The sequence below is a fragment of the Wyeomyia smithii genome, chromosome 2 (genome assembly GCF_029784165.1).
Source record: "Wyeomyia smithii strain HCP4-BCI-WySm-NY-G18 chromosome 2, ASM2978416v1, whole genome shotgun sequence".
Taxonomy (NCBI): domain Eukaryota; kingdom Metazoa; phylum Arthropoda; class Insecta; order Diptera; family Culicidae; genus Wyeomyia; species Wyeomyia smithii.
In genome coordinates this window covers 176,461,489-176,486,197 of record NC_073695.1, presented here as the reverse complement: position 1 = coordinate 176,486,197, position 24,709 = coordinate 176,461,489, and the positions used below count along the sequence as shown (strand labels likewise).

Here is a 24,709-nt window from a genome sequence, read left to right as displayed (position 1 = left end):
CTATAGAGCTCTAGACCCAAATTTCCCCCTAAATTTGGTTTCTGGACAATTGTGCAGTGGAGCTTCTCACATCTTGATACGGCTCCACAAACCATCACGGACGCGGCGCTCTGAAACAGCGGAATGTTTATGTGGGACAGAGGGATGCTGTCTAACGTCGGCGCCAATAGCCGATCATTTTAGACATCGTGCGGTTGTTGCTAGACAAAGAGTTTCTCATCAGAAATTATGAAATCCTGACTCGCGTACCGCAAAAGTACTTTACTTAAACGTCGCAGTACTCTTTCATCGAGTGTGGTAAATAAACAGCCTATATATGAGCCTAAAGCTGACACCAGAAAGCAAATGGTGCGCGTACACACAGCAATGAAGCGTTGTATTCGAACTTTTTGAACACCCTGTATACAACGTACTGGCAACATGTGGCCTATATACGGGAAATGTGCAGAAATCAGGTTCACAATTCATCTGAATTCAATTTGTCGACAAACCTATTTCCACAGAGACAAATGAAATAGATATTGCAGAAAATATTCCTATGGAAATTGTGTAAACTGCTTATTTTCCTATACATTTTTTCGACGCATAGGTTAGATTTGGCCAATTTTATTAAATTTCTAGCTTCACACGTATGCAAACAAAGGCAGTTGTGCGACATCAATGGATATGTATGACTTTATTTCTCAACCCAATTAAAAACTGGTTCCCCTTCCCTGCTACTAAGGCAAATATTATGAATCGTACAATACTCATTTGAATAAATAAGTCATGATTTTGTATTTGATGCTAAACTTATCTTATTAATAACTGTTGAAACTCTCAAGAGATTTATAGGCTTCGTAAGGCAACTTTGATTCTTTTTCCAATTTAGCATAGCTTGACCACTTCTAGATGTTTATATTTCCATATTTAGGCGTGATTGAAGAACAATTTTTTTGTTGTTGTTAATATGAGCAGCAATGCTTTGTGAATTAGAAAAATATGTATCTTAAACTCACTAGTAACTAGTTATACATTTTTGTTCCAAATAAACGTCCCAGCTCTCGGCGCCTTTCTTCGATACACTGATGGCAGCATTCTACTTTTCGATTGCAGCAAGCAACATTAGGCCATTCACAACGTTGTAGAGCGTGACTCCAATGCTGCCCCATCGGACACTCCACCAAACACGCCTTACCCCGCTGACACTTATAAAATGAGGTGCAGCTTGCTGGGTTACGGAGGTGTATTGGATTAAGAGGATCATCTTGCGCTGGACAACCGCTGTCAGCGTAGCAAATTGGAGTTTCGCATACTCCGGGGTAGCAAGGATCATATTTATTTGGAATGGCTTCGCAAGGAATTGTTGTATCACAGCATGCATAATTAGGCCATTCGCAACGTTGATGTGAACTGCTGAAGTGCTCCCCTGTTTTACATTGCATCAAGCAACGCTGACCAGTGTCGCATTTGTAAAACCGAGAACAGTCAGTTTCATGTCTAAGCAGTAATGGACTCATAGGATTTTCATTTACTGGGCATCTTGCGTCGTATATACAAGACGTGCCGACTGGATTACTCGTGGTTAGTGAACCAACTGTCGAATCACAAGGTATCAATGGGTCGCAACAGGCTACATTCGGCCATTCACAGCGCTGCAGTGCTACACTGAAATGTTGGCCAACAGGACAGTCAACCAGACACCGCTGACCACTATAACATTTATAAAATTGACCGCAATTAGTTTCATGTTGTAGTAATAATGGATTCAACGGATTATTATTTATAGCGCATCGAGCGTCGACTACACAAGAAATACCGACTGGATTACTTGTGGTAAGTGAACCTACAGTTGAATCACAAGGTATCAGTGGGTTGCAACAGGCTACGTTTGGCCAATCACATCGCTGTAAATCTGCACTGAAATGTTCTCCAATAGGACAGTCAACTAAGCACGCCTGACCACTATCACATTTGTAGAATTGACCGCAGTTAGTTTCATGTTTTAATAATAACGGATTCAATGGATCATCATTCGCAGGACAACGGGTATCAGTCATACATGATACACTACCAGGAGGTGCAGTTGGAACTGCCACTGTTGTAGTTATTGTACTTGGAGTTGTCGAGCATGGTATTGCTGGATTACAGCAAGCAACGTTTGGCCAATCACAACGTTGTAAGACAGCACTGAAATGTTGCCCAGGAGGACACTCCATTGGACAACGTCGACCACTGTCACATTTATAGAACTGACCACAATCAGTCTCGTGCGGAAGAAGTGACGGATTTAATGGATCGTCGTTTGCAGGACAACTGGCATCGGGTGTGCATGATCCGACCGGTGGAGCTGCCGTTGTTACTACCGTTGTTGCTACCGTAGTAGATGCTGTCGTACTTATTGTTGGTGAACAAATATTTAGATCACAACAAGCAACGTTTGGCCAATCACAACGCAGAAGGATAGGACCGAAATGTTGCCCAGGAGGACACTCCATTGGACAACGTCGACCACTGTCACATTTATAGAACTGACCACAATCAGTCTCGTGCGGAAGAAGTGACGGATTCAATGGATTGTCGTTTGCAGGACATCTGGCATCGGGTGTGCATGATCCGACCGGTGGAGCTGCCGTTGTTACTACCGTTGTTGCTACCGTAGTAGATGCTGTCGTACTTATTGTTGGTGAACAAATATTTAGATCACAACAAGCAACGTTTGGCCAATCACAACGCAGAAGGATAGGACCGAAATGTTGCCCAGGAGGACACTTCATTGGACAACGTCGACCGCTATCACATTTATAAAAAAGGCCACAATCAGTCGCATGTGGTAGAAGTGACGGATTTAATGGATCGTCGTTTGCAGGACATCTGACATCGGGTGTGCATGATCCGACCGGGGGTGCTGCCGTAGTAGTTGTAGGATCATCCGGTAGTATTGTTGTTACTGTTGTTGGTGTGGTAGCAGGAGTAGCCGTTGTTGTTGGCGTGGTAGCAGGAGTAGACGTTGTTGTAGGTGTATCACAGCATGGCCGACATTCAACGGTTGGATCACAACAGGCGATGTGAGGCCATTCGCAACGGTTTGCTGTCACACTCCAATGTAATCCGGCTGGACAGCTCATTTCACATGCATTTCCAAGGCTACATTTGTAGAATTTTCCACAGTCCTCATGAGGAAGTTTTGTGGGATCACTTAAATCATCATTTGCAGGGCATTTGGGATTCGGGTGGCAAACTCCCACAGGACATACTGAGCACTCTTGAGCAATAGCTTGCCCAACACAAACTATTAGCAAAAGCAGTTTTAGCATATTTGATTTGTCTATGATATGTATTCTAACCCACTATGATATGTGTTGTATTACCACACGTTTCAAACAAAAATAAATCACTGTTCATGCGGCCCTATTCTTGGCAGAATTTATACATTTTTTCGTTTTGGGTTTTATTAACCATCCATCAAAATCAAATCAGCTGTCACAATTGAAATTCCGCGGTTGTCCGTACAATATGCGAAAAAATTAAAAAGATATCATTCTGATAGAAAGACGTCAGACGTTCGGCCAGGAAAAACATTGACAGAATCAACGACATTAATTTCGTGCTGTACTAGTAGCAATTACATCCGAATGAGATAAGTCCGTTTTGTCGCTATGTCAATCGAACAACGTGAATCGGGTGTTCAGCGGAAATGAGCGCCTTTGAACGAAACGACTCTTTCGCAAACCCTTTGTGAAACAGATACTTCACTGTAACAACTTGTTCTTTTTTCATTTGCACCTGTACAATTTTGCTGTTTTGATATATATAGGGTTTGTTTGTAACTTAGGTACTCTATGAGAAACTATTATTGATTTGCGTAGCCGTTCAGAAATAGTAGTCATTTAACACTATTGGATACTAGTTGACCTCTAGTGGTAAAACCACTTAAAATGCATTTTGAATCATGAAACTCACTACAAATGATGGTATTTAATCTGAAATTATTAATCTTCTTCAAAAAGTTAGATATTATAAAACTCGTCCAACCGAGTTTAAGATAACAACGACAACATCAACAATTCGATCCAGGATGCTAACCAGTTAAATACAAAAACATCCTCCGTTTAATATATCATGAAAATGCATGAATTAGTTGCTTTCGGTTCCACTGCACAGAGAAAAACTTTTTTCCCATTATTTATTTTTTATTTACATTTTGATTAATTTTATCTTCAAATTTACTTTTTGATTCAAATATCAGATATGGTCGTTTTTCACATTGTATTTGTTTTATTTTTAATAAACCACCAGAAGAAATAAAAATAAATAAAATTCGAAAAATCTATACTGAGCGTCTTAGCAGAGTGATTTAAGAAATCAGAAGGAATCGGAATATATATATATATATATATATATATATATATATATATATATATATATATATATATATATATATATATATATATATATATATATATATATATATATATATATATATATATATATATATATATATATATATATATATATATATATATATATATATATATATATAGTGTTTGCTTGTCTTTCAGTCACGCGCACGACAAACGAAAGTTACTCCAATTGTCTTTTTGTTTTTTCGAAATTATTCAAATTATGTAATATGAAGAAATAACATGTTAAAAATCGTATTAAAGATCTCGCATGGGTCCCATTTTATGTGGCTTTTGAGGTTGCAGTAAGATCGAGAGTCCAGGTCTGTCGCTCCCGAAGGTAGCGATGATCCATTGTATATAGTACATCGTAACAGTTTGCCGTCTTACGTAGCTTTCCTGTCCCTCGTGCTTTGGAAATAGTGTTTTCCAAAGACTCAGCACTGTTTAGCTTCCGTTTAGAGCTCATAAGAAGTTGAAAGGGTATTTTAATTGGTGGAAATCACATTTGAATCGGAGTGTTCCGTGATTGTAGAAAACTATCTTGTCTCGGTCCCTATTATGGAACACTTTAGGGATTATATCTACCAAAAAAAATTTTTTTCGCCATTTATTTTTATGGGCCTAAATCATGCTTAAACTATCCAAGAATCAAAATCTACATCGCCCTAAAATACACATCGCCCCAATCTAAACTCAAAGTTCGTTTAAATCATTTTTTACTGAACAACTTTTATACTCCAAAATCACATTTTTCGTTTAATTTGGCGATGCTCGTTTTTCTTTTTATTTCGAGGCTTTGTAAACTAACAGAAGTTACCTACGATCGTTATCGTGTTTCATATAGTATAGAGGTCTTTGCATCAAATTTCGACCGTTATAGCGTCTCTACAGAACTTGTTTACTCCCTATTTCCCTTTGTTTAGTCGATCAGCCGTTCTCGTTGTGTACATTCTTTGTTGTAGTTTTTCTATACGTTTTATCTGTGAGTTATTTTCAAAAGTACTTGAATATGAGTGACAAGTTTGAGTTTTGCGTGGGCTCGGGCGCCAACTGTGTCAAAGTCGCTAAGCATCGCATGTCCGACATCGCGAAAGAGGCTAGGCGCAGCCAAACATCAGATGACAAAAAGGAAGAAGTGGAAAATAAAACCCAGGAAGGACAATTTTACGGCGCAGGGATAGCTGACTGAAGGTAAAAAAATTATTAGGGGCTTTGTTTTTGCGATTCTTAAGATTTATAGCATTTTGAAACTTTAAACGCGTTTTACTCAAAACTATGTTTTCAAATTCGGCGAGCAGTAGAACTGAAAAAGTTTACATCCGATTGACTTGATATTTTAACTGTAGCTTCTTCATTAGATTATCTAGTGAAGTACACACGATTTAAGCGATTGATTAACAATAACTAAAGTTATAAACAATCAAAGTCGATTTTTTTGGACGAAACAGAACTTTTTTTTTCAAACCGTTGCCATTTTCCGAAGAAAAATTCTAAAAATATGATCATACTTCACTAGCGACACTTATGTAGATAATGGAAAAAATTTTGTTTTGGTTATAGGTGGAGTTGGGCACGACTTCTAATGCTCGCCGCGGAACAACTTTAAAAAAAAGCGGTTCACGGCAATCGCTGCACAGCCGCCATTTTGTAACAAAAATAGCAATATAAATATTTTTTCTATTCTGCAAGAGTTTCAATCCAATGATAAATTATTTATAAACCTTACATGTCAAAAGTCCTGTAAAAAAAATTATGAAAAAAGCCTTGCTTTTTTGAGCATTTGGTAGATATAACCCCTTAACACGTGTGCCGAATATAAGCTAAAACGCAGTTAGCTTTGATTTCCTTACGACTGGTTTCATACCAGTCGTAAGCAGCATCGCAGCATCGCCAAAGCAACGAGCATCGCCAAATTAAACGAAAAATGTGATTTTGGAGTATAAAAGTTGTTCAGTAAAAATGATTTAAACGAACTTTGAGTTTAGATTGGGGCGATGTGTATTTTAGGGCGATGTAGATTTTGATTCTTGGATAGTTTAAGCATGATTTAGGCCCATAAAAATAAATGGCGACAAAAATTTTTTTTGGTAGATATAATCCCTAAAGTGTTCCATAATAGGGACCGAGACAAGATAGTTTTCTACAATCACGGAACACTCCGATTCAAATGTGATTTTCACCAATTAAAATACCCTTTCAACTTCTTATGAGCTCTAAACGGAAGCTAAACAGTGCTGAGTCTTTGGAAAACACTATTTCCAAAGCACGAGGGACAGGAAAGCTACGTAAGACGGCAAACTGTTACGATGTACTATATACAATGGATCATCGCTACCTTCGGGAGCGACAGACCTGGACTCTCGATCTTACTGCAACCTCAAAAGCCACATAAAATGGGGCCAGGCCATGCGAGATCTTTAATACGATTTTTAACATGTTATTTCTTCATATTACATAATTTGAATAATTTCGAATAATTTTGAATGATTTCGTTGCCAAAAGCTGTTTTAATTATGCTGATCCATTATATGATGCAAATTGTTTCATAATTAGAACCGCTCTCAAAAGTGATCCATAATTGTGTATTTGGTGAACTATAAAATAAATATATTTTTTGAGAAACATTTACAAAATATGGAAAGAAATACTCAATCAAGTGAAAGATTACATATTTCTGTGACTGAAAACGTGTATAGACTACTTATAAACAATAAAATTGGCCAGAAATGATTTTTGAATTCATACATCTTCTTAAGTGATCCATAATCGTGGGGGGACTGTATGTGGTGGTGCAACCTGTGCGTTTGGCTTGCATTCGCATCGCCAGCACACACATTAGCATGCGTCAGTTCCACTTTTACTCGAAAGACTGCGCTGTCAAAACTGTCGCTCAATCTCGGGCAGAGTTCCCAGTCTTCTTGATATCATGTTTTTGAAGCTAGTCTAACCAAAGCCTGGAATACCATATCTGTGGAAGAACTATCGTCCATCGTGCGTTGAAGCCAAGGGTGGACATTTCGAGTCCGTGATATAAATATTACAAACCATGCTAATGTATCAACATTTTGTATAAATATGTTGTTGTTTAATATTGAAAGAGTAAAGTTATGACTAAAACATTGAGCTCGGATAATTTTTCCTCACCCTGTACAGGAGGAAAGAGGGGTACAAGTGTCTGCTCTTTTGACGTGGGACTACGTCTTTGTTAACTATACTGGGATGCATTCTGTAAAATTTGAAATGAAACTGACAAATGTTGCGTCAGATTTCAAACGTTAATAACAGCATAACCACATAATGGATAACAATAACCAATATGTTGTTGGATAGATAAAATGTATAACAATTTTGTGATATGCTAGTTATCACTCTAATTTCATTGCTAAGCGGTAAAATTGATAAAAAGTTTCAATAACAAATTTACGCGAATAATGAACCAATTGCATGCGAGCATTCCTAGCACAGACGACGTGAATGGACACCATCCGTTCCCTGTGATATTCTCTGTATCAATATCGAAATAAAAATTGACAGAGTCTCCCCGTCCCAATAGGTCAACTTATTTTTACTTCCATGAGCTTAGACTAATATGAAATCTCGAAGGTAAAAGTTTTCCGAAAAGTTTGAAACAATCCCTATCCTTTAACAATTTCTATACCTGCTCTCAGAACCTAATAAAAACTGATGTCTTGGAAGAAAACATGCCGGTAAAAGCAACAGTAAGTGGAGTGAAGAGCCGCAGGTCTCTCGTCGTCTATGATTGCAGCGGTACTCTTCTATTCGTACATTTCAGCGGTACACTTCTATTCGTACTGCAGCGGTACTATTGGTACACTTTTGTTCGTACATCTCTATTCGTGTGCAATCGAGGAAAAACTGCAATTCTGTTGTTGATGGTGATTGAAAATTTATCTCATAAATATGATTACCATAAATAACTCAATTATTGTAAGATTTATTTTATCTTTGATATTCACAAAATAATCGTGACCAGATAGTATCGAAAGAGTAAATTCCCAAATATACACATTTATAGAAGAATAAGAGCCTACGAATGCTTGTGAGTTTTTGGATTATTTACTAAGATTCATTCAGAATCTCTATTTACATTTCAAAATTGTTAGATGATATATTATTATTCTAAGCTTTACCATAATAAACGTATATTAACTGTCCTCGTAATACAGCGAATGTTGGCGAATGAACAAAATTATCAAGCAAAAAACAAAAATGGAATTGTTGATTGCTACGATTTTTTGCTGGAACATGTTAATAATTTTGTTTAACATATCTTCTTGGGGCTTATTTTGAAAGTAAGATCCATATTATAGATTTGATTTAATCAGAGTTGATTAAGACAAAACCATTCATTATGATAACGTAAGTATTATTGGATTTGGTTTTTGAGGATATAGAGTTAATTCTGACTTTGACGCATTACGAGAAATTCTTGGTTCTTCTTCAACAAGCACGATACGCTTGTGCCTTGTCAAATACATGTTGATTGCACACAAAAATACTATAGGCATAATATCGCCAAATATAAACCATATTCTTTCGAGTGTTGTTAAATATATTTCGAAAATTGATTTCCAGGGGAGGCTGAAAATTAAAGCTGAGCAAACACATTGATTCTGTCTGCAGACTCTGTATATTTTGTAACAAAAAATTCCCTAATTACAGTGTTCAATCCCACGTAACCATTTCATACAACCCTAGGGCTGTAAACCTTGTAGTATTTATTTTATTTTATACTTTTATTATTTTGTAGGTCGTCAAGTATCGATCGCAGAGTTTTACGCTCAAAAAATCCGAGCATTCGTCGATCAGCTTCCTTCAGCGTCCATATTTCATGTCCGTAAAGAACCACCGAAAGTATCAGTGTCCTACACAGGGCTAGTTTGGTGCAAGTTTGCGAACTACGGGACTTCGGTTGGTTACGTAGTTTGTAGAAGGCCCTATTCGTAGCTGCAATTCGTCATTTCACTTCGTGACTTATATAGATTTCACCTGTCATAAGCATACCAAGATAAACAAATTCATCAACCACTTCAAATCATTCGCCATCAATTTTCACTTCAGTACCAATACCACCGAAACTCCCACGCATCCTGCCAGCCACCTTGTGCTTTGTTTTGGCAGAGCTACTGTTCAGTCTCCCAACCTCACCAGTTCCCTCTTATAACGCCTGAAGACCTCCTCCACGGCCAATACCGATGATATCAATGTCGTCCGCACCACACAGGAGAGTATGAGATTTTGTGACAATCATACCGTTTCTTCGCGCGTTTGCTCTTCTTACTGCACCCAAAAGGGAGTTGTTGGGCAGTAAGTTGGAGAGCACATCCCTCTGCTTCAGTCAATCTAATGTCACGAGCCCCACTGTTTGTAAGTCTGCAAGGTATACTCCCGGAACTAATCGAGGAACTGTTAGGCCAGGATACTATCCTTCCCTGTGGCCGTTTTTCAGCTAACTGATCGCCTTTTCATCCTTCTACTTGCTCCTCACCATTGAATAGCACCTAAAAGCGCTCAAAACACCTGGCTGCAACCGTCGGTTTATCCGTAATCAAGCTTCCATCCTTGTCGCATGGTGGTGTGGGATAAAAACCTGTGAGGACCGGAACTAAGTTTGACGCTCCAAAGATGTCAAATCACCATTTGAAGCCCAGGCGCTTCTTCTGACGGTGGACTCTATTTTCGACAGCTCTTGCCTCCCTGTATCTCATCTGTTCTGCCGCATAGCCACCGTTCAATCAAATCGTGATCAATTCATTGGTTGACGAGTGATGGCCTTCCAATGACCGGACGGAAGAATTCTTTTTTTTTTCGGAGACCCCAAGCGCACCCCGATCGACCTCTTTCCGCGACCACGATCAATATCCGTGAGGTGCCACAGGGGTAACAGTCCTGCAGAGTGTAAATTTCTGGCGGATCTGTATACTGCGGGACTAGGGTGGGGCTTATTTTCAAAAATGTTCGCGGGACCTGTTTTCCCAGGCAAAAAGACCTCCTTGGGGTTCAATAAGCAAGATATAAAATATTGGTTGAATTTTATTAAGGTCTAGAGGTGGCGCAGAGGGCCTAAAGGTCAAATTTGAAACGAAAGCAATTTTTAAACAAAAGACATACATATATAGGTAAACACGTGATTTTGTAACCCTTTAGGGCGTGAATTTTGTCCGTTTTGCGATAAATTCAACCATTTTTGAGATATTCGCAATTTCAGTGTACACTCTTGCAATCTTGGGAATGTTATTTTGAGGAAATGCAAAAGGTGCAAATATCTCAAAAACGGGTAAATTTAACGCAAAACGGACGTGTTTACCTATATAGACATGTGTTTTGTTTGAAAATTTCTTTCGTTTCAAATTCGACCTTTAGGCCCTCTGCGCCACCTCTAGACCTTAATGAAATTCAACCAATTTTTTATATGTTACTCATTGAACCCCAAGGAGGTCTTTTTGCCTGGGAAACATTTTTGAACAGGCCTCGTGAACATTTTTGAAAATATGCCCCACCCTACTGCGGGACCTAAGCTAGTTACGCAATCCATAATAAACCATGGTCCACCTCGTCACTCCCGTAGGACTATCACGCTCTCTGCCAGCCCTTACGTACCTGCAGTGACAGTGTTAACGGTTTGTCCAATTCTCGAAACTTTTCTTCTGTGCGGCCTCCACCACAACCGTTGTAAATCGTCTCGCTCTAAAACTGCACTGGTATTCACCAGCAAAGGCTTTCTAGCCTCACTATATGGAACAGGAGAAAACTAGAATGCGAAATTTAGGTGCTTTACGCCTCGATAGTTGTTACAGTCAAGTCTACGTTCCTTGTTATTAACAGGGCATATGAGTCCCTCCAACCAGTCCGTAGGTGGTTTCTCCTCAGACCATACTCTCAGGGTAATATGGTGAATTGCCTTGCATAGCCGCTCGCTCCAGACTACGAAAAGTTCTGCCGGTAAGTCGTACTTCCCAGCGGCTTTGTGATTCTTCAGCTCTCTGCAAGTTTTTTACATCTCGTGCATATTTTGCGGATCTACAGCTTGTCTACTCTCTACAATTTCTCTTTCGTTCTTTTCGATAACTCTCCTACCTTCCTCACCGTTCAACACTACTTCGAAGTGTTGTTTCCGAAGCCGGGCGACCCGCGACTTATCGGTGATCTAGTTCCTCTCCTTATTGTTACACACAGGGTAGGGAAATGTACTGGTACGCTACAGTATTCACACGACAGTAGCAAGATTTTTGTAATTACCACTGTTGAATGAAACACTACGCGACAGTAGCCGCTACCGAAGTTTCATACGATCTGCTTTATCTCTTGCTTTTTGTCGCGAATTCGATATGAACAACAATTCTCTCGCTCACTTCTCTTTATATTGTTGTCATTGTATAGACAATCTCTGGCTCGTGTGTTATTGAATGTATCTGTCTGTGCTATTTATTGCATTTATTACTAATTGAAGTGGAATCAATTTACTTAGCATCGATTTTTATTTGGGTCCGAGGACGGTAATCAAATTTGTAAGATTCATGCTTTTATTGTCCTGCTTTTGTCTAAATATGCCTAATTTGGATAAGACTTTCGCTACAATGAACTATTTTTGAATGAAAAAGTTTGGAAGTTGGGACTCAAATCTTCTAGTGTACACGATTGATGATATTTTTCGGCAGTACATATAAAGAAATCATTTATTTCCATTTTATTACTGTGCTAAACTGTCGCATGATTGCTGATTATTGTCATTCGCACAATGCGACAGTCGAGATATCGAAGCGGCCGGAGATCGGCACGGAAAAGAATCGTTAACCATCCGTGTTAGCTTCTAGTCACACGATTCTCTCAAATAGAGAAGCGTACAGTTTAACGCTGCTGTCGCAGTCTGCAAGAGAGGCAACAGTACTTTTCGATACGGTGTCATGCAAAAATGTCAACTGTTCGACACACTGGTTACACATGACAGCCACTGACACGGTCCGGTTCCTAATTCCGTTAACCACAAGCTTTTATAGAAGTTCCTCGTGTCGTGCCTAGCGAATCAATTCTCCGCCTCCGTAAGTACGTGATTGTAGTGTTCATTTTTTATAGCAGCTCAAGCGTCTCGATTTTTTTCTGACACGTCACACGAATATAGCTGATTTATCGAGGTTTCGCTGATGTAAATCCATGGGCGCAACTATGAGGGGGCTAGGGTTTTCCCCTAAAAAGTTTTAAGCCCCCCTGGAATTTTCTAGAGAATGATTTTTATTCAATATAAACACATTCCATACTTCTCATCAGAGCATCAAAATCAACACAAATTGAGATGTCATCGATCATTGGCTAAGAACTAGTACTGCACCTAGGACCGTTTCTCAAACCTAGCTCTCTTACTTACTTACCAATCAGACGAGAGCCGTAGTGGCTCGTGCTGTATCAAGAAGCTGTTGCCAGCATGCTGCTCGGTTTTGGGCTGTGTTTCGCCAGTTCCCCAGATGTCTTATCACCCGCAAGACTCTTTCGATCTGGTCGAGCCATCGTGCACGCTGCGCCCCTCTAGTTCTGGTGATGGCAGGGTTGCTGAAGAGAAGTGATTTCACATGGTTGGTTTCCGGCATCCTTACGACGTGACCGGCCCACCGCAACCTATTGACTTTCGCCCGGTGTGCAGCGTTGAAGCCCTCCGCCAGAAGCGTCATTGTATCGATTTCAAAGAGGACTACCGGTCGTATCAGGTACATCGTCAACTTTTTGCTTCGTAGCACTACCCTCGATCAAAGTGGTCATGTCCTAGCCAAAATCTCCAGGTGGTTTTGTGGTTGTCCCTCTGGTGAAATAAGATTCTTTGGACTGCCAGTCTACGGGAAGCTGCGAAGTTGACGCATCGTTGTCGTTCGTCACGGTGTGCAGGCTGTGCGGCCGATCACTGGCTTATATACACAGTAAAGAAAATTTACATTACTTTAAATGCACATAAATGGAGCATTGGAAACCACGTAATATTCCGTGTGGCATTATATTCACATGCAAAGTAAATGAATATATTGTGAATTTGCATGCATATTTATATTCGAAGCTTTAAGTTTATATCAATTAACGTACAAATTTACATGTCTTAAAACGATTCTGTATTGTACATTATTTACGGTGTGGAATTGTATATGTTTTTCACTTTATGTGCTAGAAATCGTTATGTGCTCTCATTTGTATTAGTTGTAAATTTCATTTTTTGGTACTGTGTATGTCTTCCCTACCGATTTAGGCGTCAAGTCCCCGATGACGGTCTTGATGTCTCTAAGCAAGCAGCTAGCAGCTGTGCGTAGAACGTTTCTTTCTCTACATCGGGTTGTCCTTCGTGAGGGAAGTGCATATTGAGGATAGTGTAGCTGTAGAACCAGCCATTTATTCTCAACAAACACAACCTGTCGCTGATCGTCTGTCACTCGATCGCACGACTGTGCATCCTGCCCAGCACTATGAAGCCGGTACCCAGCTCATTGGTTGTGCCGCCTCCTGGTAGTACTGTGCCCTGCAGCTCAAATCCGCCGTACCTTCTCTCCTTTCCGGCAAAGCTCCTGGAGCGCATTTTAGCATGCTGCTTTACTAGAGCTGCGGTGCCTAGTCTCGCGACGGAGCTGCCGTCTTGGGTATACCTGGCGAGACACCGCAAAGTTTAACCGTCCGCTTCGCATCAGTCCGTGTCCTATCCTGGGGAGCAGACGCTCAGACAAGCTGCTCTTCAAAGATAAAAACTACCCCTTTCCTGTCAGCATACGAACAAGTTCCCACTGGTTCACCGATCTTCCCTTGGTTGCTCGTGTTCTAGTCGGTACCACATGGAGGTAGGGATATGGCAACTAGTACTGGTGTACTGCTGGTACACACTGCTCAGCCGTTTACCAAACCTAGCTCATCCAATATCGAATTAGTGTTGTTGAAAGAGGTTGGCATTGACGGTGTGGTCAAGATATTCGAGTACATCGTTGGAAATTCAATCCCGATTGAAGTGATGTTTTCTACTGTTACGACACTATTTTTTGCGTTATTGAATAAGCGCATTTTAATCGTTTTTTAATGAAATGTATGAAAACTAGCCCCTCCCCCCCTAGAAATTTTCCTTAGTTGCGCCCATGTGTAAATCTAGTATAAAGTTGTCCCAAAAATAGATCGGATTATAAGCATTTAAAAAGGGACATGATTTCGTTAGATGTTTCGATTTTAGATTTTAATTTCACACCACTATAGAAGACCTTTCTTAGAGTTTTACGTAAACAAAATCGAAGCTACGCATCGAACATATTCGATTCTGTCAAGCTCAGAATCCAAACACGCGTAGTTGTTAGTTATCACTCACGAGCTGTCATTTCCTTTGCCCATAGCTAGACAAAAATCTGTTTGCTGTTAAATGACAATCGTATCAATAAACCAATGACCTTCCAGTTGGTCTCGAGGTACGATGCTGACCTAACAAGTCAGTCGTCGTAGGTTCGAGTCTCGGCTCGGGAGACTCAAAAGTATTGTAGCGCCTAGCCCCGCAATTGGCCTGTACATCCAACAGTTGGCTGCGAAGTCTGTGTATAATAAACAGAAGATCGAGTTCCGAATCGGAATGTAGCACCAAGGCTTCGCTTTAATCATCAATAAACCAATATTTCTATTGTTGGCTTTTTTAGCCCTCAGGTTTTATATAATTTTGAGCTGAATTTGGAATTTATTCCAAGTTTTAAATATTTCAAGCCCACTGTTAAAGAGTGTTCATTAGGCTGTCCCAAAAAAAATCGATGTTCAAAAAGTCAAGGTGCTCAACCCTAAATTGAAAGATAATGTTATTTATAGCATTTTTATAGAACATTTCGACTTTCTAAAAAATCGTTTTCAGGTTGCCCAAACGTGATTTATGAAAAAATGACTTTTTCAAGCTACAAAACCACTCTTCTGCACTTTTTTCAAATCTGTTCGATTCCTAAATTTTTCCATATATTTTTTTAATTTTGCGGAGTTGTTTTTGAATATTTTGCATGGTTTGGTTCAGTATCGCATTCAGTTATTTGACTCACAGAGCCCATTGAACATCACAGAAAAGTGAATTTTTCTCATAATTTGCAGATAAAACCCTTCAAAACACATATAAAACATTTTTTTGAATAAGAACTGAAATTTTCACTGCAAATTCAAGACGAAAATTAACATGAAAAAAGATCCTTGATATCTCATCGGGGGCTGAGATATTGGCGTTTATACATGTGATGGAGAACTATGCATTTTGTCAAAAATGCCACTAAAGCTCTATATCTCCATGGCACAGTGTTTTATCTTGCCGTTTGTGCGTATTATTACCTAAATAGTGATTCAAATATTTATTATAGCCATAAGGTATTTTCGGAGGAGTTTCAGGATATTCAAAAATGCATCTTTTAATGTAAAAAGATAGGTGATCAATCCACCTATGAGTGAGATAAAAAATTTACTTTTTAATCAGAATAAGATAGTCGCAAGGTGTCTTCGTCAAAGTTTTAGGTTATATTAAAACAAGAAACTTTACCGAAGATATCATGTTTCCATCTCTTATATATTACGAGCTAAATAGAGTTTTCTAATAGAAGGCACTAAAGATCACAATTTCCGTTCTAACTTTTTTCACAAATTCTTCCGAATTTTTAAACCTTCTACTAAGTTATCAGCCATCCAAAAATGCATTTGTTTTCTGAACATTGTTATTTTTTATCTCCCAAAATAAAACAGTTATTTACCATATTTGTCAAAATGCATAGTTTTCCATCACATAGAAAAATGCCAATATCTCAGCTCGCCGATAAGATATCTAGGAACTTTTTGCATGTAAACTTTCGTCGTAAGCCCCGCTTTGCAATAAAAATTTCAGTTCTTGATAAAATATTTTTCTATTTGTGTTTTGTAAGGTTTTATCTAAAAATTATTAGAAAAAAAAATTTTTTTGTGATGTTTAACGGGCTCTGGGAGTCAAAAATTTGAATGCAATGCTGAACTGAACCATGCAAAATATTCAAAACATCCTCAAAAAAAAAAAATATATGGAAAAATTTAGGAATCGAACAGAATTGAAAAAAGTGCAAAAGAGTGGGTTTGTAGCTTAAAAAAGACATTTTTTCATAAATCACGTTTGGGCAACCTGAAAACAATTTTTTAGAAAGTCGAAATGTTCTACAACAATGCTATAAATAACATTATCTTTCAATTTAGGGCTGAGCACCTTGACTTTTTCAACATCGATGTTTTTTGGGACACCCTCATGCATTTTAAATCAAATTTGATATGTTTTTTTTTTCTTAAATGTGGTGTTTTTCTGGTTCATAGTTACTTTTTTAAATAATTGGATACTAACTTAAGATCAATTCGTAAGCTGTTTTTCTGATTTCAGAGGCGTTTCTCTGCACTGGTTTTCTTTTAAATTTCAAATTAGTTTCAATAATGGCCCTTATGCAGTTTTAAATTTTAGCTGAATTTTGATTCTGATACTTTTTGGTCGGTCTGTCTCCTAGAAGTTGGAGATATGTTTGAGAATCTTTTCATTTTTATACTTTTTAAGTCTTTTTTTGGTTTGTTTTCCAGAGATAAAAAAGTGCTTATTTCAAGGTGTGTTTTTAATAATTTTGATTTTGGATTTTCTAGTTTTTAGAAGTACATATTTCAATTGAATGTCAGAAAATTTAAATGTCTTTTTTGGGTTTTATAGGTGTTATGAAAATCAATTTTAGACTAACTTTTGTCCACTTTTAAACAATTTTTACCCTTTTTAGTTTTTTTTTTTGTTTTCGATACCACCAGGTGTAGATTTCGTCAATTTCTGCTTTGGTTTATTGCTTTTTGTAGCAGTATTTTTCAGGTATTTTGGACTGAGTTCTAACTGTTTCATTTGTTCTGTTCTTTCGGACATTTTTGGTAATTTTCAGTTACACTTGAAATCTCGCACAGGCGTTTTTCGTAAATGCTTCGAAGTGGTTTCTGTTGAATACGGAATTATTCTGGCTTCGTAAGTTGAAGTTTGGAATGCATGTGATATTATGTTTTGAAATTTTCGAAATGACAATCGATCTCCATTTGTAAATTATATGTAAAACTCATTGCTTTGTTATTATTTTCGATTATGGTTTCAACCGAAATTTACATTTTTTGGATTAAATTTTCATCATTTTTTTTTTATTCAAAACAGTGTTATTTATTTATTTATTTCGTCAAACAAATTTAGACTACAGTTATAATAATACAATGTTTTCTTATATTCTATACATTATTATTTATTTTAATGTTGAGTTGCAATAGACTTTTGTTGCACCAAGTGTAGAATACATTAATTTCATTCTGGAGTATTTCGAAGTCTTCTGCATTGATTATTTCTATAAAGAGCTTCATGTCGTCAGCATACAAAAGCACATGTATTGATTTAAGAAGAAAGGAAATGTCATTCACGTATAATATAAAGAGAAGAGGGCCCAGGTGAGAACCTTGAGGTACCCCGGAAGTTACTTCTATTGGGTTTCAAAAGAAATTTTGAAAGCGGACTATTTGTGTTCGTTTTGTTGAGTATGACTGCAGCCATTCCAGAAAATTTGTTCCCATTCCGTATTTTTCGAGCTTGAAGAGCAATAAAGGTATGTCGATTCTGTCAAATCTGTCCGTATAAAGAGCTTCTACGTGGTTGCCGTTGTCCATTACAGTCAAAGTGAGAATTATGAATTCCAAAAGATTTGTGGTAGTTGATCGGCCTTTATTAGAGCCGTGTTGTTGAGTTTTAATTTGGTTTTTTACTTGCTGAAAGATTTTTTCATTAATTATTGATTCAAATAATTTTGGAATGCATGAAATAATGGCAATTTCACGATAATTACGAATGTCAGATTTAGCGCCAGATTTGAAAATTGGCACTAAATATGAGGTTATCCAAAGTTCGGGAAAAATTCCATTCTTCAGAGACATATTAAAGAGATATAGTAAAGGTGTAGATAGTTCTTCTGCCAAGTTTTTGAGATAAATTGGAGCTATTCTGTCAGGTCCAGGAAGGTTTCTTACCGGTTTAAGGAAAATTTACAACTGCTTTTATTTTCAACTTTTCTTATCTTCAGCTGTTTTTTAGAATTTTCGGCATTTTTTCTTGACATATTTTCAAAGAGTGAGTCGATAATAATTATTGCGACACAAGATTCATTTGTGTGTATCGGTTATAGTTATCGAAAAAACATTCAATGTTTACAGTAGTTCAGTATATGTGTTTACTTTAGTGTAAATACAGTTTTGAAATGGACTTTAGTGACTGGACATTTTTGATTGACGCCCCTCATCAGAATTTGTCATAGACTGAATAGTTTCAATTTGATGAAATGCGATTGATTTGGTGGGTTCATGTCTCTTGGCCGTTTTATTCATGTAAAGATTGCGGACACGCGTTTTGGCAGCACCATACTGGCCTTCATCATTTTTTAGATTTTCAATCCGGATCGTTTCTTGGCACTCTGGACGAAACGTGGCGAAACGTCAGGTAAGGACGTAAAATTACGTGTCTCAGGAAGGTCGGCTACAAAGGGATGTAAAATGGAAATCTAAAAACGGAAAAAATGAAAAATATGTCCAATTTCAGATGCTAATAAATCGGTTAGTTTTCGATGGATTTCCCTCGTTCTTACAGCAGTCGATTGGAAAATCCGCTATGTATTTGAATAATCGAACTATTGCACTATTGAGAATTGTCAAGCCTTGTCAACACGCAAAATTCGACCTCTGATTCGTTGCTTAACGCTTACTTTCCCAAGCATGGTCGATATACCTGGTAAATCGGGAATGTACTATTTATGTACCATATAATAACCTGCTTCTGTCTAAACTAGTCATATTAGTCTGGGCAGCGACTACGACAGTCCTAACCTAGTAGCAGCAGCAGTGGCTGCGGATAGCAGCAGTAGTGGCAGGGCCAGTTGGTGCAGCGGCACTTCCTCTAGTAAAAAGCTGCCTCATTTCGACAGCACACCAACGTTCTGGAATCCTGGCAATTAAAATAGGTGGGTCGTCAAATTTTCAGTGTGAAAATAGTTTTCGATTTCAGAAGAATGCACTGTCGGGGAAAACACAAAGATGCGATCAGCATTAAATCCGATATTAAACAAAACAACAAATTGCCCTTATAAGGACAAATCAAATACTTAATTGAAGAGTTAATATTTTCGGGTACCTGGAGCGGGTACCAGTAGCAGTAGTGGTGGTAACAGCCTCAGCGGTAGGTGCACCGGCACTTTATTTAGTGAAAAGTTGCCTTTGTACGATAGCGGCAGCATCAGCAATAGGTGCATTGTCCAACACTTCCCCAGTGATGAGTTCTGTCGTATTTTGGCAACACACAACCTTTTTTTGTAGATGTTGGCAATCAATCTGCCGGCCATTTGTAGTTTTCAATGTTAAAACAGCTTTGGCCAAATCCCTACTGTCGAAGTAGTACAGAGATGCGATAAACATATCCGATATAAAATTGAACAAAAGTTGTCCTTATAAGGACAACAAACAAATTATTGAAGATTTATTATTTTCTCGATTCGTGGTGTAATAATTGAAAGTCAATTATCTCTATCTGTATGTACACTCTGACAGTTGAAACTTGTTTGTGTCGCATGATGTTCGTTCTGTTCCTGTTTAGTGATGTTGTATTAATATGTGTAAATTGAAATTCGGTGGCATTTCAACTTCTCTTCGGTACCAAATTATAAACATATTCAATCATAGTAAAATAACAAACAACCTTATGTAGTTCTATATGAACTATACGGTCGTTGCTTTCCACACGACCCTTGTGATATTTTATCAAGAGTGTCGCATCCCAAATTAATCACATTTAGGGAATAGCCGCGGTTGGGAATTTTACAGCAGCAATTGTCATCTTAAATGAATCATAACTTATTGGAAAACATGTAGTTTTATTTGAAGTGGCACACTAACATTGCTCATTTAATAAAATGCCGGAGGACACGTGGGGCATTGGATGCATACGATAGTACCATCACAGCAAGCTTGCCAAGGCCAGTCGCAAACTTTTCTGTCTTTGTTAAAGTGCAGTCCCGGAGGACACTCCATTTCACAGGCACGACCAGTTTCACATTTGTAGAATTTGGTGCAGTCGTCGTGGGGTAGAAGCTCAGGTTCAGCAGGATTTGGTACCGGGCAACGAGCGTCAAGTTCGCAGTTCAACGGACATACTTCGCATTCAACTAAAAAGTATAAAACATCGTTCAACTCAGAAAATTTATAACATTGGTGGCACCTAGTAACATTTTGAACGACAATTTCAAGGTTACTGATCTTAGCATGATGTATGAAACATGTTTCAACGGTTCAATCGAAGAAATATCAGGCGTGGGGATATGTAGCATTTATTGTGCTTTGGATTGATTGATACGAAGCGTTACGTTGCGATAGTTAATAATTGCTTCGAGTTGAGTTTCAATGAGTCTCTTCCAAGCTCTCCAGTATATTGATTTTGAGTGTTTCAAGCCGGAAATTACTTTTTGTAAAGAGAGGTCGGGAGCAGGGTTTGTGGAATCGCCAAATCGAGAAGCTTTTCCTAATTCTACTCTTTGACCTATCGTGTAGGTATAGAAAAAAAAGGGTTGTAGAATGTATGCGCTCTGCTTGAGACAAAAAAGGATACGTCTTTTTTAAACTTGCCTATAAATGTCGGTGGTACTCAAAATAACCGGAATTAAAAGAAAGAGCGAGCGATAGAGTGATAGAGATAGAGCGAGGGCTAGAAATAGAGATGTAAAGATGGAGTGAGAGTGAGACAGAGTGAGGTAGAAAGAAAAAGGAAGAGATAGAGAGAGATACAGTGAGATGAAGACAGAGATATAGAGAGAGAAAGAGATTACAAAATGTAAAATTTCATGCACATGAGTAGGAAACGCCTCACTATCGATTATAGTAACTGTTTTTTTATAATCATACTTGGATCATCGGGAGTGGTGGGCTGCGTTGTAGTAGTAGTAGTACTAGTAGTGGTAGTTGTACTAGTAGTTGTAGTTGTAGGAGTAGTAGTGGTGGACTCTGTAGTAGTGGTGGGTTGCACTGTAGTTGCTGTAAATAAATACACAATTATGTTAATCAATTTTTTTCAACTTATTTCGAATGTAAGTATTTTTCTCAATAATAACATAAAGGACTTTTCAACTTTGATAATGTCGAGTATTATTGAATATGATAACCATTATCAACTTCCGAAGGCACGCAGGTATGTGTGTTAATCTGCGCACATAGCAAGCCCCTTCCATTTGCATTTTCAGCAAGTCGAAAAAACCGCGATTTTATATAATTACATACCATTGCTTCTTAAGATATGGGACAATAGGTTCAGAGGTTTTTCTGAAGTTTCTCATAACAAAGTTGTTTAGTTTTTCTATTGTTAGGGAACTACTCATAGTAAGCTAACATTTGCGCTATTAACTGAATTTTGGTGAAAATGTAGATGGGATGGACTTGCTATGCGCGGCAGTGATGAAATATACAATTCCTCTCAAGCTGTCCTGGAGTTCATATCTTGATTTTTCATAACCGAAACCATAAGGAATATCAGGGACGTCTTTAAAAAGTCCGACAATAACAATAAATGAAGATCCTTTGGACTTCGTAAGGGTTTTGACGTTAGATATATCGATATAACTGATTGTCTTCTTTATCCATGTGGGTTATTTATTTTACTTCTCCCATGAAACATGAAAATAATTGAATACTCACTGCTCAGAATTAATAGCGTCCTCATATTTGACTTGAGTGATATACTTTATTTAGTAAAGTTCATTTCGCTTTTTTAAAAAAAGACGATTCAATGATTAATACATTTAGAAAGATATGAAAAATGTATTTTTCTAGGACATTATCCATTTTTCAAGGGTTAATGGAACTTAAAATTACTTATTTAAGCGCTATTTAGAGTTCCAAGCGAAGTGAAAATCTCATACAAAATGTTCATTTTTTTACGCTCGTGAAAAATGCAACCTGCAAAAGTTTCACTTCGCTTGGAACTGTAAACAAATTCGATCCAGCGAAATCAAAGGTTGTAGATCTTATCTTTTTCACTTGGGTTTACTTTTTTCACGCATGCAAACGCTAGTGAAAGAAGCAGCAGCAAGCGAAAACTTGCGTGCGTTTATATTCTGTCAGTTGCAGCCAATTTTCATTTCGCTCGGAGTGTAAGCTCGTGAATTTCGCTTCACTTAAACTGTAAACTGCAGGCTGGTGAAATACCTGCGTGTTCCACAAACGGGTTTCCACGACAGATTTCGCAAGCGAAAATTTACGCTTTTTCTCTTGTCAAGTTTTTCACTTCGCTTGGAACTGTAAACTATGCTTTATAGGCAAAAATTCGCAGAAAACTAATTAATATTCTGAAAGGACGTATGAAAATATGGAAAAACCTTTGAAATGAAAGGAGTTCAAATAAGAATATTATTTAGTTATCTGCGTGTTTTCTGCATACTAATGAGTAAGTTTTGAGATTTTGAACCGATGGTAGTTAAATACATTTTTATTTTTGTAAACCGTAAGATGTTAAAAATTATCATAAAATTCTTTATATCTTTTTAAATCTAAGAGTCAAAAATTTGACATCTTTGACATAGTTGCTAGCAAAAGCATCTGCTACAACTTTCTCGACGACACTGGCTGTCCATCTCACTGTCCTGAGAAAATTTTTGTTATCTCATCTAGGTAGATTAATTACTGAATCGTCCATTTCAAAAGAAGCGCAATGAGATACATAAAAACTTTTCCAAATAAAGTATTACAATGAAATCAAATGTGAGGACGCTATTAATTTAGAGCACGAAATCAGCAAAATGAAACACTGTGCAATTAGTTAATTCAGAGCGACTTCAACCCAGAGCGCATTTTGTCACTTTTTTGAAAACTATTAATATTTCAGGCTCAAATTACACATCCTCGTACAGCCTCAATTGCAGTAACGTTTAAATTGTGGCTCTATCACGCGGTGCAACACAATTTAAACGCCGTCTTCGACACATTGGACAAAGCCAACTTCGCGAGTTTGAGTACCGATAAACTTCACAAGATTCACGCTAGGGAACACACCAAGTATTAGATGCATGTTAGAACTTCCTGTAACTGATATGAGAGTAATACTCGAATAATAAACTCACTTGGAGCACAAGGATCCCCACAAGGGATACAATCAGCTTCATTACAACACGCCCTCCAGGGCCAATCGCAAACAAACTCTCGCGCGTTGAAATGCAAACCATTCGGGCAGTTGAATTCACAACCATGGCCAGATTCGCACTTTACAAACTTGCCACAGTCTGTTAGATGTGGTAGAAGTGTAGCCTCCGCTCCATTCCCCGATGGGCAACGGGGATCGATAGGACAATTTTGCCAGCAAGTTTCGGTACAAGGCACATTTTGGGCAGTAACCGCGCCCAAGAACAAAACTAAAGTAATTATGAAATACATTACACAGGCACTAAATTTGTTGCGAAAAAATGTTAGGTAGAATAATAAGATCCACTTCTTGCGTTTAACTGGCTCCAAATAAAGCGACGTCTCAATTTTTATACTCTATACTCTGATAAGTATTACCATGATTGAGCGGCTGTCACTTTTCATGCAGTTTTTTGAGCTCCCTGCCGAAATTATATCGATGCAAAGTATGCATCTTATCGAAACATTTTGCAAGTTGAAGGCTTGTAGCAAATCAGAACCGAGAGATAACATAGTGTGTATTCTAACAAAAATTTGAAATATGGTCGGCATTTCTATGATGTAACTTTTCAAATATGTCAACTCAATGTCAATGGGCGTTTGTGACGTCTTCCTGACTATAACCAAAGGTGAAAAGTACGAGCATCTATATAAGCTAAGAACCAATCTCATAGCTGTTGAACTCTTGATTTAATTTGTAATATAAGATTTTATAATGACAATTAGTGTCAAAATTGATTTTGTAAAGAATTCATGTTTCGTGACTTTGTTTGATATAATATTCAAGACTTTTGTAGTTATACGATAAAGGTATTTTTTTTTTGCAATAACAACTTATAAGAAAAACAATTATACTGTAACTTAAAAAAATAGTAATCAGTCCTTGATTAGTGATCACCTACCTCGATCGTAGTTCTGGTTTTCGATATGTTCTACGTGTCATCGAGGAGAGTGTTCGTGCTGCTAGCATATGCTTCGACCCTATTGACTCTAACGAAGTTTAAAAAATGTGGATAAAGAACGTGGATAAAAACCCAAATTAATCCACCTAGCGGTCAGACCCAGCCTTTCTCATTTAAACTTATTATTTGTGTAAATAGATTTACACGAACACT

The 24,709-nt window shown here is 37.8% G+C and overlaps 1 protein-coding gene across 1 annotated transcript; it reads right to left on the bottom strand.

Annotated features, from left to right (window-relative positions):
- Positions 1–752: 752 nt before the first annotated feature.
- On the bottom strand, positions 753–23,910 carry LOC129720226 (multiple epidermal growth factor-like domains protein 6). Its single transcript, XM_055671676.1, has 4 exons — positions 23,537–23,910; positions 21,330–21,458; positions 20,340–20,596; positions 753–3,329 (listed from the first exon to the last, which is right to left on the bottom strand). The coding sequence occupies exons 1-4, from the start codon at positions 23,844–23,846 to the stop codon at positions 1,005–1,007; spliced, it is 3,021 nt and encodes a 1,006-aa protein (XP_055527651.1). The 5' UTR covers positions 23,847–23,910; the 3' UTR covers positions 753–1,004.
- Positions 23,911–24,709: the final 799 nt, after the last annotated feature.